General features: G+C 44.4%; 1 protein-coding gene across 1 annotated transcript in view; it reads left to right on the top strand.

Moving 5' to 3' along the window:
• Positions 1-1135: 1135 nt before the first annotated feature.
• The window catches only part of LOC119963855 (5-hydroxytryptamine receptor 7-like), a 49884-nt gene continuing 31813 nt past the window's right edge, over positions 1136-19206 (top strand). The window contains exon 1 of the mRNA XM_038793209.1: positions 1136-2099. Coding sequence (XP_038649137.1) covers positions 1594-2099 — 506 coding nt within the window. The 5' untranslated portion in view covers positions 1136-1593. The remainder of the gene's footprint in view (positions 2100-19206) is intronic.

The raw sequence follows: 19206 nt of genomic DNA, 5'->3' as shown, positions 1-19206 counted from the left end.
AGCCTTTGATCCCATTCGCCCCAAGTGCTATATCTAGCCGCCTCTTGAATATATTCATGTTTTAGTATCAACCACTTCCTGTGGTAATGAATTCCACAGGCTCACCACTCTTTGTGTGAAGAAATGTCTCCTTCTATCTCTGAAATGGTTTACCCTGAATCCTCAGACTGTGGCCCCTGGTTCTGGACACACCCATCATTAGTAACATCTTCCCTGCATCTACCCTGTCTAGTCCCATTAAAATTTTATAAGTCTCTATGAGATCCCCGCCTTATTCTTCTGCCTTGTTCAATTCCTGTCCTCATCCCATCCTTGCCCCTCGCCTGAGGTGTGGTGACCCAATCATTGAGAAAGCAGTCAGGGTGAATGGCACTTTGCTGGATGTTGAATCACTCCACTGGAAAAGCAGAACCGATCATTACTGACATTCAGGTCGGAGAGGGTTGCTGGGATGAAAAGAAAACACTCGCTTTTCATACTTATTTAAAAATAGACGGGGTTAAAAAAAAATCATTTTTTTCCTCTCCCTGCACCGACATATTTCGAAAGGTCCAAATTTTGCAACGGAGGCGTTGAGCATTTCAAATTGCAGAAACCTTGCGAATGAAATCTGAGTCTGGGTTCACCCCGACCTGGGAGCTGAATGTTTTCCTTTGCTGTTGCTGCGCTCCCGGGTTAATGATAAATCTGTGAGGACAGGAACAGCTTGTCGGCCCCTGGCACTCTGTATAGAAAGAGGGAGAGAGGCCGGGCTGGGCTCCCCTCACACCCACCACCTCCCCTCCCGCTCTCCCTCAGCCTTTCCCGCGCTGTCAGCTCACAGGAGCGAGAGAAGGGACAAGTTCGGCATTCGCGCGTCGAATTTGACAACCCTCCACCACATTCCTTCATCCCTTCAGTGGGTCCCTGAAGTACATTGTCACCTCCCCCCCCCCCTCCCCCCCTCCCCAACACACCCTCCACCCTCACACCACATCAATTACAAGTGGAAGAAATAAATAGAGGTGGATTTGGAACATGAGAATTGGATTTGAGTTGAAGCAACTTTTCCTGTCGAGACGACAGGTTCGGTTGAGTTGGGGGGGGGGGGGGGGGTGTGTGAGATATTTGGCAGGTTTTATTTCTGATGCTCCTGTGTGTGAGTGGGCTGCAATTCTGATCGAACAGCCTCATGAAGCGGCTGCTCTCTGTCACAACCACATATGTGTGTGTGTGTGTCTGTCCAAGCGGCTTCTGGAGTTTTGCAGAGAGGTAATAGCGAATATTAACATTTAAAAATGGAATGAGAAGAAGGTCACAGGCAACACGTCCCTGGGTTTTGAAGCTCATTCCACCCCCTCTCCCCTCAGTGAGTTGTATTGTTCGATTTCGGACCCCTGTTATGCAGAAGGGACATGTCGTGGCTGTGGGAGTGCCCTGGATCTCTGAGTGGGTGTGTGGGTGTCTCTCTGCACTAGGACACACACACACACAGAGAGTGTGGCCAGCGAGCGGGAAAGTCGAGGTGAATTGGAGCTCAGCCCTCGGGAGACAGAGCTGAATGGACCAGCGGGGCATCGCTGCTGCTGCTTCCATGGTGCAGAGAGACTCAGGATGGTCCTCCACGCCGAGCTCCCTCAGCACTCCCTGGACAACGCCCAGAGCCTGCGCCGCTGGCCGGAGCTGCCCCTGTCCCCCTTCCCCAGCCAGAGCCTCCTCTACCCGAGCCTGGAGCAGGAGGAGACGGCTCAGCTCCTCAGCGCCAACCGCAGCAACTCCACCGACTGCCGCGAGGAGATCCTGCTGTACGGCGACGTGGAGAAAGTTATCATCGGCATCGTGCTGTCCATCATCACCCTGTGGACCATCGCCGGCAACTCGCTGGTCATCATCTCGGTCTGCATCGTCAAGAAGCTCCGGCAGCCCTCCAACTACCTGGTGGTGTCCCTGGCTGCCGCCGACCTGTCGGTGGCCCTGGCTGTTATGCCCTTTGTCATTATCACCGACCTGGTCGGGGGAGAGTGGCTCTTTGGGAAAGTTTTCTGCAATGTGTTCATCGCCATGGATGTAATGTGCTGCACAGCCTCAATAATGACCTTATGTGTGATCAGCGTGGACAGGTGAGTTGCTAACTCTCACAAACAGATAACACACACACATATACAATCATACATTCACAAACGCACATACAAGAATACATTCACAAACACACACACACATATAATAATACATTCACAAACATACACACATACATATACAAGAATACATTCACAAACACACACATATACAATAATACATTCACACACACACATATACAATAATACATTCACAAACACACACACATACAATAATACATTCACAAACACACACACATGTACAATAATACATTCACAAACACACACATGTACAATAATACATTCACAAACACACACACATGTACAATAATACATTCACAAACACACACACATGTACAATAATACATTCACAAACACACACACACATGCAGGTACATCACGAGTGAGCACTGCCTCTGCTGACCAAAACCAACTTTCATTTATTTATTTAATACCTTTAACTGAGCCAAATAACCGCCCGCCCCTCCACCCGTCAACCCCCCCCCCCCCCCCCCCGCCCCGGCTGCAATAGGAAGATTTAAGGGCACTGACCACAGATGTGGTCAAGGCTTTGGTTTAACTGATGATATTAAATATGGGGGGAGGTGAAAGGGAGGAGGCGGGAGGAATGCGCACTGCCAGAGGTATGTCTCCCCCCACCCACCCCTCTCTCGCCTCGCTCTCTCCACAGACTGAATCCCTCCACCTGCTTGTTCTTGGTGTCCGGGCGGCAACTGGCATTTCTCACAGTAACCTGCACCGAACCCAATCCGAAGCAGCTCCTGCTCACACATTCTGCTACGCTCCACTCCGGCTATCATTATAGAGTATAGCTGAGAGTATAGCTGAGGGTGCGTATGAGATTATATATGAGGGTTTAGGTATGAGATTATATGTGGTTTATATACCTGAGAGCATATATTGGTATATATGAGAGTATATATGAGTGTATTTGAGAGTATATCTGAGAGCATACATGAGCGTACATATGAGAGTATACCTGAGAGTATATATGAGAATACATTCGAGAGTATATCTGAGAGTATATATGTCAGTATATCTGAGAGTATATATGAGGGTACATTTGACAGTATATGTGAGAGTATTTATGAGGGTACATTTTAGAGTATATACGAGATTATATCTCAGAGTATATATATGATAGTATACATGAGGGTATATCTGAGAGTATATATGAGTGTACATCTGAGTATATATGAGAGTATATCTGAGTATATATGAGAGTATATCTGAGTATATATGAGAGTATATCTGAGAGTATATATGAAAGAGATCTGAGAGTATATCTCAGAGTATATATGAGAACATATATGAGAGTATATCTGAGAGTATATAAAACAGTATATATGGGGGTACATTTGACAGTACATGTGGGAGTATTTATGAGGGTACATCTGAGAGTGTATCTGAGAGTATATATGAGACGAACTGAGTATGTATGAGAGTATATCTGAGAGTATATACAAGAGTACATCTGAGGTATATCTGAGTATGTATGAGTACATCTGAAAGTTTATTTGAGGGTACATCTGAGAGTATATCTGTGAGCATATATGACAGTATAAATGAGAGTACATCTGGGTGTACATATTACTTGAGAGTATATCTGAGAGTACATATAAGAGTACATTGGAGAGTACATCTGAGAGTATATATGAGAGTATATATGGGAGTATATCTGAGAGTATATATGAGAATATATCTGGAGTATGTATGAGTACACCTGAAAGCATTCATGAGAGTACATCTGAGAGTATATCTGTGAACATATATGACAGTATATATGAGAATACATCTGAGTATATATATTAGAGTATACCTGAAAGTATATCTGAGGGTACATATTAGAGTACATCGGAGAGTATATATGAGAGTATATCTGACAGTTTATAGGAGAGTACATCTGAGATTGTATCCGAGTGTATGTCTGAGAGTACATATGAGAGTATATCTGAGTGTATATCTGAGAGTACATATGAGAGTATATCTGAGTGTATATCTGAGAGTACACGTGAGAGTATATCTGAGTGTATATCTGAGAGTACATATGAGAGTATATATGAGAGTATATTTGATAGTTTATAGGAGAGTACATCTGAGATTGTATCCGAGTGTATGTCTGAGAGTACATATGAGAGTATACCTGAGTGTAAATCTGAGAGTATATCTGAGTGTATATCTGAGAGTATATTTGAGTGTATATCTGAGAGTACATATGAGAGTATATCAGAGAGTATATCAGAGAGTATATCAGAGAGTATATATGAGGTAATATCTGAGAGTATATATGAGAGTATATATGAGAGTACATCTGGGAGTACATCTGAGGGTATGTCTCATAGTGTATATGAGAGTATATCTGACAGTAAATAGGAGTACATCTGAAAGTATATATGAGGGTACATCTGAGAGTGTATATGAGAGTACATCTGCAAGTATATATGAGAGTATACATGAGAATATACCTGAGAACATATCTGAGAGTATATATGAGTATATATCTTAGAGAACATGTGAGAATACATATGAGAGTACATCTGAGACGATATCTGAGAGTATATATGAGAGTGCATCTGAGAGTATATCTGAGAGTATATATCAGAGTATATATGAGGGTATATCACAGAGTATATATGAGAGCATATCTGAGTATGTATGAATACATCTAAAAGTTTATATGAGGATACATCTGAGAGTATATATGAGAGTATATATGACAGTATATATGAGAGGACATCTGGAAGTATAAATGACAGTACATCTGGGAGTATATATCTCCTAGCATATATGAGAATATATCTGAGAATATGTATGAGTACATCTGAGAGTCTGTATGATAGTACACCTGAAAATATATATGAGAGTGTATCTGAGAGTTCACTTGAGAGTATATCTGAGAGTACATATGAGAGTATATCTGAGAATATATGAGAGTATATCAGAGAGTATATCAGAGAATATACATGAGGTTATATCTGAGAGTACATCTGAGAATATGTATTTTTTTTTATAAATCTGGAGCACGCAATCATTTGTTTCCCATTAAGGGGCAATTTTAGCGTGGTCAATCTGCACATCTTTTGGTTTGTGGGGGCGAAACCCACATAGACATGCGGAGAATATGCAAACTCCACACGGTCAGTGACCCAGGGTCAGGATCGAACCCGGATCCTCAGCGCCGTGAGGCAGCTGTTCGAACCACTGTGTCACCGTGCCGCCTCTATATGAAAGTATATCTGAGAGTATATCTGAGAGTATATCTGAGAGTATAAATAAGAGTACATCTGAGAGTATATCTGAGAGGCGATATGAGGCTATATCAGAGTATACCTGATAGTATATAAGAGAAAACATCTGAGGGTATATATGATGGTCTATCTGAGAGTATTTATGGGAGTACATCTGAGACTATATATGAGAGTATATCTGAAAGCATATATGATAGCGTATCTATAAGAGTCTATATGAGGTAAATATGATATTATATATAATAATAACCTTTTATTGTCATAAGTATGAAGTTACTGTGAAAAGCCCCCAGTCGCCACATTCTGGCGCCTGTTTTGGTAAGCTGGTATGGGAATTGAACCCGCGCTGCTGGCCTTGTTCTGCATTACCATCCAGCTGTCTAGCCCGCTGAGCTAAACCATCTTGTATGATTGTTTACATATATGAGAGTACGTATGAGGGTATATATGAGATCATAGATTAGAATTTATGGATATATGAAGATATATGAGTGTGTATGAGAATATATATCAGTTTATATATGAGATCATATATGAGGGTACGTATAGATATGAGTATATCTGTAGTTATATATGGGTATATACAAGCGTATATGTATATACGCAACACATATCTGCAGAGATTATATATATATGTGTGTGTGTTATATATGTTATATATATGTGTGTGTGTGTATATGTATGAGGGTATATATGAGAGAGTTTAGCACTGATGCCTCACGGCACCAGGCACCGGGTTCAATTCCGGCCTTGTCTGTGTGGAGTTTGTACATTCTCCCTGTTCTGCATGAGTTTCCTCTGTGTGATCTGGTTTTCTCCCACAGTTCAAATATGGATAGGTTAGGTGGATTGGTCATGCTAAATTGTCCTGTATTGTGCAAGGATGTGCAGGTTAGGTGAGGTTACAGGGATAGGGCGGGGGGAGTGGGCCTAGGTAGGATGCTCTTTCGGAGGCTCGGTGCAGATTCAATGGACCAAGTGCTGGAAAATGTGATTAGAATAGGTAGGTGTTTGATGGCTGGCCTAGGCACGACGGGCTGGAAGGCCTCCCTTTGTGCTGACTCTAATGATTGTAGGAATATGGACTGGACCCTGTGAATTCAGGGTTTTGCCCCCTGCTCCTTGGTGTGATGTTTCAGTGGACCCAGGAACCATCAAGCCCAAACTTGTCAAGTGTCTCGTGGCTGCTGCCTGCTGCGCTCTGTTGCTATGGCAGTGAACACCATATAATAAACAAAAAAAACATTCAGTTCCTTTAAATGTCACACTTATGGTTTCAAATCTGCTTTTTTTTTGAGGTGTCAGTCATGACTCAGTTGGTAAAACTCTCACTTCTGAGTCAGAAAGTTGTGGGGGTCAAGGCCTATCCCCGACACCTGAGCACATAATCCGGACTGATCGCCTTCACGCAGTACTGAGGGGGTGCTGCACTGTTCAAGCATATGAATGCTGCACTGGATGAGATATTAAACTAGGGTCCCCTGAGCTCTCTCAGGTGCTGTTTCTGTACAGTCCTGGCCAATATTTCTCTCGTGACCAACATCACTATCAACAGATTATCCGATGATCATTAGAAAACTGGCCCCTGACCCTTTCTAGCAACAGTGACCACAGTTTTAAAGTATTTGATTGGTTGTAGAGCATTTTGGAATGTCCTGTGAAAGTGCCTTTCTCAAATCTCCATGTATCCCAAAGCACTGTAGGGCCAATGAAGCATTGCTAAAGTAATTTAATTTAATTTAATTTCTCTTGTAATGTAGGACACACAGCAGTCAATTTGGGCACAGCAAGCCTCCACATTGTGATAATGAATCTGTTTTCAATGTTGATTGAGGGATAACTTTCCTGTTCCTCTTTGGAGCAGTGTCACCAGAGAATCCCCAGAGTGCAGAAGGAGGCCGTTTGGCCCATCGAGTCTGCACCGACCCTTTGAATAAACATTCCGCCCATTTACACTCCCCCGTCCACCGCGTCCAATTCCCATAACCCAGAACCTAACCTGCACATCCTTGGACACGAAGGGGCAATTTAGCAAGGCCAATCCACCTAAGCGGCATAGCTTTGGACTGCGGGGGGAAACCGGAGCACCTGGAGGAATCCCACGTAGACACGGGGTGAACGTGCAAATACCACACAGATGGAGGCCAGAATTGAACCCGGGTCCGTGGCACTGTGAGGCAGCAGTGCTAACCACTGGGCCACCATGCTGCCCACCCTGGGAATTTTTTCCATCCACCTGAAAGTGTAAACGGTCCCAGGTGACACATTCCACCTACGTGCCAGCACCTTTGACAGCGGCTTTTACAGTGACCCTGATAGTATTTGTCTGTCAGATAACATTGCCCCTCCTAATGTTAAAAAAAACATGTACATTCTGACTCACCATGCACACATGTATATATAACTGGACAGCATCATTTGAGAATGAAAACTCGACCGTTTAGGAGTCAAAGCAGGAGATGCTTATTCAAAAGATGATGAAAAGGCCAGTGGAGGTCTCAAAGTACCTTATAGTCAATTAATTACTTTGTCTGAAGTGTAGTCGCTATTGAAATACAGAGAACGTGGCTTCCCATTCTGTGTGGATAAAGCTCTCTCAAACAGCAATGCCATAATGGCCAGACGATCTGGTTTGTGTGGCATTGCTTGAGGGGCAATATTTGGCCAGGGCACTGGGGATATCACCCCTGCTCTTTCTTAAAACAGTGCCATGAGACATTTCACATCTGCCAGCGGGGGACATGTGGGTATATCACCTGAAAACCAGCAACACTGACAGTGCAGCACTCCCTCTGCTTCACTGGAGTAGCCACCAACGGGCAGCGGAATGCTCTCCCCAAAAAGTTGTAGATACTGGGGCAATTTAAATTTCCAAGACTCAGACGGATAGATTTGTGGGACGTAAGGAAATCAAGGGATATGGAACAGAGGTGGATAAATGGAGCAAAGTATAGGGGCAGGAACAGCCTAACTAGTTGGAAGGAGCGATTGCTACACTCCTGGTTTGTACAGCTCAGCTCAATAGCAGACTATGCATTCACGACTGATTCATTTTGACGGGTGTTTACAGTGACAATTTTTCATGTTACTGATGTTACTAAGTGTTCACATGACTCAAAAGAAAGGTTTACATTATAATTCTTATCGTAGAATCATTGGACTATGCAGCACAAAGGACGACCATTTACATTGGCTTTTTGAAAGAGCTATCCAATTAGTCCCACTGCTCTGCTTTTTCCACACAGCCCAGCAAATCTTTTTATTTTCAGGGATATATTTAATTCCCTTTTTGAAAATTATTAATGAATCTGCGTCTGCCACCCTTTCAGGCAGCATATTCCAGATAATAACACTCCTCACGTAAATTAGATTCTCATCGCTCCACCAGCTCCTTTGCCAATTATCTTAAGTCTTGGCGCTACCGGTACTGACCCTTCTGCAAGTGAAAGCAATTCTAACACCCTGAACTGAAAACAGAACACTGGACTGTTGGAAATCTGAATTCAAATCGGAAAATGCTGGAACGGAGCAAAAGGTCTGGAACCTTTTGAAGAAGAGTAAGATTCGACTTGAAATGTTAACTCTCTTTCTCCCTTCACGGTTGCTGCTGGGTAGTTTCAGCACTTTCTGTCTTTGTTGCAAACGTCGTCTGATTTTGAACATCTCTCCTTAACCTCCTCTGCTCTAAGGAGAAGAATCTGGGGCTGGATTCTCCGCAGCCCCCCCACCGAAATCGCGTTTGGCGTGGGGGTGGAGAATCCAATTTCACGCCAAAATCGGGCCCGGCGCTGGTCCGGCAATTTTCCGGCACCCGCGAATCGGAGTGTTCGCGGAGTACTCCGCGCAGCTGGGGGGCCATTGCCAGAGGCCCGCCCAGCGATCTTCCGTTCCTGACCGGCTGAGTTCCCGACGGGCATGGTTCTAACCACCTATCGGTGTTCGAGAAGCTTGCGTGGCGGCTGAAGACTCAGTCCATGGCCGCCCTGGTGGGGGGTGCAGGGGGATCGGACACCGGGGTTGGGGGGGGAAGGGGTGGCCTTACAGGCGGCCGGGGGACAGATTGGGGCGGTCGGATCTTCGGGAGTGCCAACATTCTTCATCTGCCTCTGCGGTCCGAGTCCGCCATGGCGTTCGGTGCGGCCACTAGAGGCTGCCGCCGTGCGCCTGCGCAGACTCAAAGCCGGAAGTGCGGGGGCCCTTATCGGTAGCTAAAGCTACGTGAACTACTCTGGGTCCCTGCTAGCCCCTTACAGGTCAGTGAATTGGCTCATCGTTTTCCCAAGGAATCTTGAGAGTGAAACGGCAGCATTTTATGCCGACATGGGGACATAGTCCAATTTTGGGACAATCCAGCTTCTCTCAGCTCTCCACATAACTGAAATCACTCATCTCCGATCGAAGTCACAGAATCCCTACAATGCAGATTCAGGCCATTCAGCCCATCGAATCTGCACCGACTCTCTGAAAGAGTACTCCACCCAATCTCAGTCCTCCGCCCTATCCCAATAACCCCTTAACCTAATTTAAACATCATTTTTGGACACAAAGGGGCAATTTAACATGGCCAATCCACCTAACCTGCACATTTTTGGATAGTATCCTGGTAAATCTTGTGAGCAACAGTGTCTCTTCAAAGGGAATGCTTTATAATTGATATATGGTTTCAAATCAATTTATCAATTAATTTCCATCAATTTTTAAATCTGTTTCTTTCAGAAGAAAGCAATCTTTAAAATTTTGTAGCTGTGAGAGTCCAATGCTTCTGGGAGGCAGAGGTGTAATCTCACTGGGCTAGTAATCCAGATACCCAGGGAAGAACTGGGGGCCTGGGTTCAAATCCCACCACAGCACAATCCATCTCAATAGTGAAATTTAAATTCAATTAAAATCTGGAATTAACGATGACCATGAAAGCATTGTCGATTGTTATAAACAATCCATTTGGTTCACTAATGTCCCTTTACGGAAGGAAATACACAGACACATAGGTAGAAAATAGAAGCAGGAGGAGGCCATTCGGCCCTTTGAGCCTGCTGTGCTATTCATTATGATCATGGCTAATCATCTAACTCAATAGCCTGATCCCGCCTTCCCCCCATATCCCTTGATCTCTTCAGCCCCGAGAGCTATATCTAATTCCTTCTTAAAATTACACTACATTTTTGCCGCTGCTGCTTTCTGTGGCAGTGAAATTCAGAGATTCACCACTCTCTGGGTGAAATTTCTCCTCACCTTAGATCTAAAAGGTTTACCCCTTATCCTCAAACTGTGACCCCTACTTCTGGAATTCCCCCACCATCAGGAACATTGTTTCTGTATCTGCCCTGTCTAATCCTGTTGGAATTTTGTAAGTTTCTATGAGATCCCATCTCACTCTTCTAAACTCCAATGAACATAATGCTAACTGACTTAGTCTCTCCTCATATGACAGTCCCGCCATCCCAGGAATCAGCCTAGTAAACCTTTGCTGCACTGCCTCCATAGCAAGAACATCCTTCCTTAGATGAGGACACCAAAACTGCATACAATACTCCAGGTGTCGTCTCACCAATGCCCGACATTAAAACACCTCTATTTCTATACTCAAATCCTCTCGCTATGAAGGCCAAAATACCTTTTACCTTCTTTACTGATTGCTGTACTTGCACGCTTACTTTCAGTGACTGATGCATGAGGACTCTAAGGTTTCGCTGCGTAGCCACATCCTCAATTTACACATATTCTGCCTTCCTATTTTTGCTACTGAAGTGGATAACCTCACATTTATCCAGATTGTACTACAACTACCATGCATATGCCCATTCACTCAGCCGTTCCAAATTCCACTGAAGCACCTCTTCATCCTCCTCACAGCTCACAGTCTCATCCAACTTTGTATCATCTCCAAGTCTGGAGATAATATATTTAGTTCCCTCGTCCAAATCATTAATATACAACGTGAACATTCGGGGTCCTATCACACTAGTCACTGCCTGTCAATCGGAAAAAGACCCATTTTTTCCAAACTTTTGCTTCCTGTCTGCTAAACAGCTTTCTATCCATCTCCATACCCGCAATCACATGCGCTTTAATTTTACATATTAATCTGCTTTTTGAGACCTTGGCGAAAGCATTCTGAAAGTTTAAATAAACCACATCCACCAGTCCTCCCTAGTCAACTCTACTAGTGTCATCTTTGATGAATTCAGATAGATTTGTCAAGCATGATTTCTCTTTCATAAGTCCATGCTGACTTTGTCCTATTATATCACTGCTTTCCAAATGCTGTGCTATGAAATCCATGATAATGGACTCTGGCAATGTCCTACTATTGATGTTAGGCTCACTGATCTATAGTTCCCCGTTTTCTCTCTACCTCCCTTTTTGAATAGCAGGGTTATATTAGCTACCCTCCAATCTTTAGGAACCATTCCAGCATCCAAAGAATTTTGGAAAATAACCACCAATGCATCTGGTAATTCTAGGGCCACTTCCTTAAGTATTCTGAGATGAAGATTATCAAGTCCTGGAGATTTATCTGCCTTCAATCCCATTAATTTCCCCCAAACCATTTCTCTACTAATATTAATTTCCTTCAGCTCCTCACTAAAACTTGTGTTTTTCAGATCTTCGGATACATTATTCATATCTTTCTTTGTGAAGACAGAAGCAAAGTACAAATTGAGCTCCTCAGTATTTCTGTGTTCCCTGTTATGAATTCTCTCGTTTCTGGCTGTACGTTCCTTTTTATCAATCCTTTTGTCTTTACGTATCTATAGAAACTTTTACAGTCAGTTTTTAACTAGCTTTCTTTCATATTGTATTTTCTCCTTTTTTAAAATTCTTATATTTTTATAATTTAAGAGTACCCAATTAATTTTTATCAATGAAGGGGTAATTTAACATTGCCAATCCACCTACCCTGTACACATCTTTATGTTGTGGGGGCGAAACCCACACAAACACGGGGAGAATGCGCAAACTCCACATGGACGGTGACCCAGACTTGGGATCGAAACTGGGACTTTGGCGCCATGAGGCAGCAGTGCTATCCAATGCGCCACTGTGCTGCCCCGTATTTTCCCCTTCTTAATAGGTCCCTTGGTCCACATTTGCTGAAATTTAAACTGCCCAAGTTTCTGCCCTATTGCTTTTACTTGCGAACTTGTATGCCTCTTCTTTGAATCTGATACTATCTCTAATTTCCCTTGTATGCCATGGTTTGGCCCTTTCTACTCTTGCGTCAAATAGGAATAATCAACTTTTGGAGGTCACCTAGCTGTTCCTCGAATGCCGGCCATTGCCTGTCCACTGTCCTTCCTTTCAGAAATCTGCCAGCCTTACATGGTCTGGCCTACATGCGACTCCAGATCCACAGCAATACCCTCATGAAATGGAGGGCAATAAATTCTGACCCATATCCTTTGAATGAATGAATAACCCCTCCCCCTCCCACCAAGGTATTGAGTTTGCAGTCCTCCAATGGTACAATTGTGCAACATTGAGTGCAACAAATCTTATTTACGACCTGGCTGTAACATAGAATAGAGTCATAGAATTCCTGCAGTGCTGAAGGAGGCTGTTCGGCTCATTGAGTCTGCACCGACCCTTTGAAAGCTCACCCTGCCTAGGCCCACACCCCTGCCCTATTCTCGCAACCCCACCTAACCAGCACATCCTTGGACACGAAGGGGCAATTTAGCATGGCCAATCCATGTAACCTGCACATCTTTAGACTGTGGGAGGAAACCAGAGCATTCAGAGGAAACCCACGCAGACACAAGGAGATTTAGATTTATTGTCGTGTGTACCAGCGAAAAGTATTGTTCTGCGTATAGGCCGGGCAGATCGCTACATATGTGAAAGACATAGGACATATGATAAATACACAATGTCAATACATAGACATCAAGTGAAGCATACGGAATAGTGATACAACTGCAGAGAAGATGCGTAGTTTTTTAAAAGGGCCATTCAGGAGTCTGGTAACAGCAGGAAAGAAGCTGCTTTTGAATCTGTTGGTGCGTGTTCTCAGACTGTGCACACTCCACACAGTCACCCAAAGTCGGAATTGAACCCGGGTCCCTGGCACTGTGCCACAGTGCCGCCCCTGTGAATTGTGATGCTGAAAACCCAATTGGTTTACTTTGTCATTCAGAGCTAGGAAGCCTGCTTGGCCCTTCAAGAACTAGTCCGAATGTGATTTGATTTTTAGTGGCCTCAGGGTGTTTTGGCAATGCTGCCTCACCAGTGTTTTCCACATCCTGAGAAAACAAAATGAAGAAAAGTATCGATGATAGCATCTTTTGGTAAACTGTCCGTGTAGTGGTGTTGCCCATGTCTGGCAGGAATCAATTAGGTTCATAGTTATTTGTCTGGGGTTCAATGTTAGCTTTTAACTGATTTCCTTTAACTGTTAATACCCAGTGCCACTATTAGTCCACACATGGTAGCACAGTGGTTGGCACTGTTGCTTCACAGTGCCAGGGCCCTGGTTCGATTCCCGGCTTGGGTCACTGTCTGTACAGAGTCTGCACATCCTCCTCGTGTGTGCGTGGGTTTCCTCTGGGTGCTCCGGTTTCCTCCCAAAAGTCCTGAAAGATGTGCTTATTAGGTGAATTGGACATTCTGAATTCTCCCTCCCAAACAGGCGCCATAATGTGGCGACTGGAGGCTTTTCACAGTAACTTCATTGCAGTGTTAATGAAAGCCTACTTGTGACACAAATAAAGATGATCAATAACACCCCTTTTGTGTTATGTCCATGACATCTTTGTAAATTTCCCCATAGCTCCGAATGATCCCTGAACTTCCATTTGCCCCCCCCCCCCTCCAACTGTATCATTAATTACTTTTCTATTTCTTTTCAGTTCCGTAGAAGGATCAAATGGACTCAAAATGTTAACTTGGGTCTCTCTCCATAGATGCTGAGTTTATCCAACATTTCTCTTTTAATTTCCAGCATCCGCAGTATCTTGTTTTCATATAGCTACCATATCCATTGTCTTAGCATTTTAGATGCAACCTGTTGCCCTTTCTCCCTACTCCTCTCTGATCTTGTCCCTTCCTTTGGTACACTTCTGCCCCCTCATCAGTTGGAATCGCTCAGAAACAACCTGACGTGGAAATGATTTGTTTTAGCTCCGCGGTGATGATTTGTTTCTTATTTTTAACTTACGTTGACTCACACCATCAATAAATTAGCTCAAGTGAATTATGTGCTCCCTCGACTGTTTGGCAAAAGCGGGAGATAAAATTGCTGAGAGTCAGTTGGAAGGCTGGAATTTAATTCAGCGATTCATGAGATGTTAGGACTGATGAAATTGTGCTCTGGTGATTTGCTGCTTCCGAAACTCAGTGAAATGGTGTTGTTACTCAGTGCTGGCCACACGTCTTAATCGGTTTGAATAAAATGCAAACAATATACATAATACACAATAATAATCTTTATTGTCACAAGTAGCTTACATTAACACTGCAATGAAGTTACTGTGAAAAGCCCCTAGTTGCCACAATCTGGCGCCTGTTCGGGTACACAGAGGGAGAATTCAGAATGTCCAAATTACCTAACAGCACGTCTTTCAGGACTTGTGGGAGGGAACCAGAGCACCTGGAGGAAGCGCACGCAGACACAGGGAGACCAATCAGACTCCACACAGACAGTGACCTAAGCCTGGAATTGAACCTCGGACCCTGGAGCGGTGAAGCAACAGTGCTACCCACTGTGCTACCGTGCTGCCCATGTGCAATATGTTAAAATTGGTGCTAAATATGATGAATGAAGATTGTGAAATTATGGAGCTTCAGATTGGAACGCAAAAGTGAACACCCCATTCTTTACAAATTTCCTGCCAGTTTCTTCCTTTATTAATACTTCAGTGTGTCTCTGCAGGCACTGGCTATTCTACGGTGTGTTGCTGATTGATGAGTCTCATGAGTCTGGGCAGGCTGTTTGATTGGAAAAGCAGGAAAGGAGAACGGGGAGATGGTCTCCGGATGAGAGCTTGGCTATGTACGATTGAGATGTGGAGAAATATTTCCACTGAGAGAGTTGACGCCAATCCTTGGAATTCTCTACCCCGGGTGCCTGTGGATGCTCAGTTGACCAAGAGGATAGGGGGTAGGGCAAGAAAATTGAGTTGAGGTTGAAGATCGGCCATTATCTCGCTAAATCGTGGGACAGTTACAGCGCAAAAGGAGGCCATTTGGCCAGTTGTGTCTGTGCCGGCACTGTGCAATCTAGTCCCACTTTCCCTGCCATTCCCCTTTAGTCTTCAAATGTTTTTCCTTCAGATCATTATTTCTTCTCTTTTGAATTGCATTGCATTGATTGGGCCTCCACCATACACTCTGGAATACATTCCAAATCCTGACTCCTCACTGCTTAAAATTTTTTTTTTGCATCGGTCACCATATTTTCTTTTGCCATTCACTTTAAATCTGTACCCCCTGGTTCTCAATCCTTCGACCAATGGGAACACTTTCTCTTGATCCACTCTGTCCAGACCCCTCAAGGATTTGAATACCTCCACCAAATCTCCTCTCAGTTTGCTCTCCTCCAAAACGTGTAGGCTCAGCTTCTCCAACCTTTCCCACATGACTGAGGTTCTTCAGCCCAGGAGCCACTCTTGTGAATCATTTCAGCGCTCTCTTTAAAGCCTTCATGCCCTTCCTCCAGGGGGATGCCCAGAATTTATTTATTTTTCAGCATTTACTGCCCGTCCCTAATTACCCTTGAGAGGTGGGGAGCCGCTTTCTTGAACCGGTGCAGTCCATGTGGTGTAGGTACACCCATTGTGCAGTTAGGGAGGGAGCTCCAGGATTTTGACCCAGTGACAGTGAAGAAACGGGGATATATTTCCAAGTCGGGATGGTGAGTGGCTTGGAGGCGAACCTGCAGGTGGTGCTCGCATGCATCTGCTTCCCTTGTCCTTCAAGGTGGTAGAGGTTACAGGTTTGGAAGGTGCTGTTGAAGGAACCTTGCTGAGATGCCGCAGTGCATCTTGCAGATGGTACGCAATTGGACGCAATGCCCCAAATGAGGCTGAACCAGTATTTCGTACAGATTTAACATGACTTCCTTGCTTTTGTACTTCACGGCTCCATGAAGGGCGGCACGGTGGCACAATGGTTAGCACTGCCATCTCACAGCAGCAGGGACCCGGGTTCAATTTTGGCCTCGGGTGAATGTCTGTGTGGAGTTCGCACTTTTTCCCCGTCTCTGAGTGGGTTTCCTCTGGATGCTCCGGTTTCCTCCCACAGCCCAAAGATGTGTGGTTATGTGGATTGGCCGTGCTCAAATTGCCCCTTAGTGTCCAAATATGTGCAGATTCGTTAATGGGGATAGGGCGGGGTGGACGGGGGAATGGTCCTGAGTAGGGTGCTCTTTCCGAGGGTTGGTGCAGACTCGATGGGCCAAATGGCCTCCTTCTGCACTGTAGGGAATCTATGATCTATGTTTTGTTAAGCCCAGAAACATGTGTTCTTTATTTACCTGCCCAATGGTTTGTGCACATATACCCCCCTACGTCGTAAGGAGATAGTGGTGTCACTGGGCTAGTAATCTACAGGCCCAGGTTAATATTCTGAGACAAAAGGTTCAAATCCCACCATTGCAACTGGTGGAATTCAAATCCAATTCCACATTGGTCCTGTGTCCCGATGCATCTCTCTGGAGCCACCACTCCGCAATTTGAGCCCTCTCGTGGAAATTCCCTCTGCACCTTTCCCCTCTGTGTGGAGAGATTTCCTGTGTGGCCTGCTGCTGCACACCTTCCTCCTTCCTTCCTCCTTCCACCATCAGGACATGTCATGGCATTCTATTCTACTGGCTGGCAGTGGAGGACGGATCCCAGTGACGAGTTCTCCATGTGGGAGTCTTACAGTTCTCCATTGGTGACCTGGTGTGGAGGGTGTTGCATGCAGCAGTGCCATGTACATAAGAACATAAGAACATAAGAACTAGGAGCAGGAGTAGGCCATCTGGCCCCTCGAGCCTGCTCTGCCATTCAATGAGGTCATGGCTGATCTTTTGTGGACTCAGCTCCACTTTCCGGCCCGAACGCCATAACCCTTAATCCCTTTATTCTTCAAAAAACTATCTATCTTTACCTTAAAAACATGTAATGAAGGAGCCTCAACTGCTTCACTGGGCAAGGAATTCCATAGATTCACAACCCTTTGGGTGAAGAAGTTCCTCCTAAACTCAGTCCTAAATCTACTTCCCCTTATTTTGAGGCTATGTCCCCTAGTTCTGCTTTCACCCGCCAGTGGAAACAACCTGCCCGCATCTATCCTATCTATTCCCTTCATAATTTTAAATGTTTCTATAAGATCCCCCCTCATCCTTCTAAATTCCAACGAGTACAGTCCCAGTCTACTCAACCTCTCCTCCTAATCCAACCCCTTCAGCTCTGGGATTAACCTAGTGAATCTCCTCTGCACACCCTCCAGTGCCAGTACGTCCTTTCTCAAGTAAGGAGACCAAAACTGAACACAATACTCCAGGTGTGGCCTCACTAACACCTTATACAATTGCAACATAACCTCCCTAGTCTTAAACTCCATCCCTCTAGCAATGAAGGACAAAATTCCATTTGCCTTCTCAATCACCTGTTGCACCTGTAAACCAACTTTTTGTGACTCATGCACTAGCACACCCAAGTCTCTCTGCACAGCGGCATGCTTTAATATTTTATCGTTTAAATAATAATCCCGTTTGCTGTTATTCCTACCAAAATGGATAACCTCACATTTGTCAACATTGTATTCCATCTGCCAGACCCTAGCCCATTCACTTAACCTATCCAAATCCCTCTGCAGACTTCCAGTATCCTCTGCACTTTTCGCTTTACCACTCATCTTAGTGTCATCTGCAAACTTGGACACATTGCCCTTGGTCCCCAACTCCAAATCATCTATGTAAATTGTGAACAATTGTGGGCCCAACACGGATCCCTGAGGGACACCACTAGCTACTGATTGCCAACCAGAGAAACACCCATTAATCCCCACTCTTTGCTTTCTATTAATTAACCAATCCTCTATCCATGCTACTACTTTACCCTTAATGCCATGCATCTTTATCTTATGCAGCAACCTTTTGTGTGGCACCTTGTCAAAGGCTCTCTGGAAATCCAGATATACCACATCCATTGGCTCCCCGTTATCTACTGCACTGGTAATGTCCTCAAAAAATTCCACTAAATTAGTTAGGCACGACCTGCCCTTTATGAACCCATGCTGCGTCTGCCCAATGGGACAATTTCTATTCAGGTGCCTCGTTATTTCTTCCTTGATGATAGATTCCAGCATCTTCCCTACTACCGAAGCTAAGCTCACTGGCCTATAATTTCCTGCTTTCTGCCTACCTCCTTTTTTAAACAGTGGTGTCACGTTTGCTAATTTCCAATCCACCGGGACCACCCCAGAGTCTAGTGAATTTCGGTAAATTATCACTAGTGCATCTGCAATTTCCCTAGCCATCTATTTTAGCACTCTGGGATGCATTCCATCAGGGCCAGGAGACTTGTCTACCTTTAGCCCCATTAGCTTGCCCATCACTACCTCCTTCGTGATAACAATCCTCTCAAGGTCCTTACCTGTCATAGCCTCATTTCTATCAGTCGCTGGCATGTTATTTGTGTCTTCCACTGTGAAGACCGACCCAAAAAATCTGTTCAGTTCCTCAGCCATTTCCTCATCTCCCATTATTAAAACTCCCTTCTCATCCTCTAAAGGACCAATATTTACCTTAGCCACTCTTTTTTGTTTTATATATTTGTAAAAACCTTTACTGTCTGTTTTTATATTCTGAGCAAGTTTACTCTCATACTCTATCTTACTCCTCTTTATAGCTTTTTTAG

This window comes from Scyliorhinus canicula, chromosome 3 (assembly GCF_902713615.1).
Source record: "Scyliorhinus canicula chromosome 3, sScyCan1.1, whole genome shotgun sequence".
Taxonomy (NCBI): Eukaryota; Metazoa; Chordata; class Chondrichthyes; order Carcharhiniformes; family Scyliorhinidae; genus Scyliorhinus; species Scyliorhinus canicula.
This window is presented reverse-complemented; position numbering and strand designations above follow the sequence as displayed.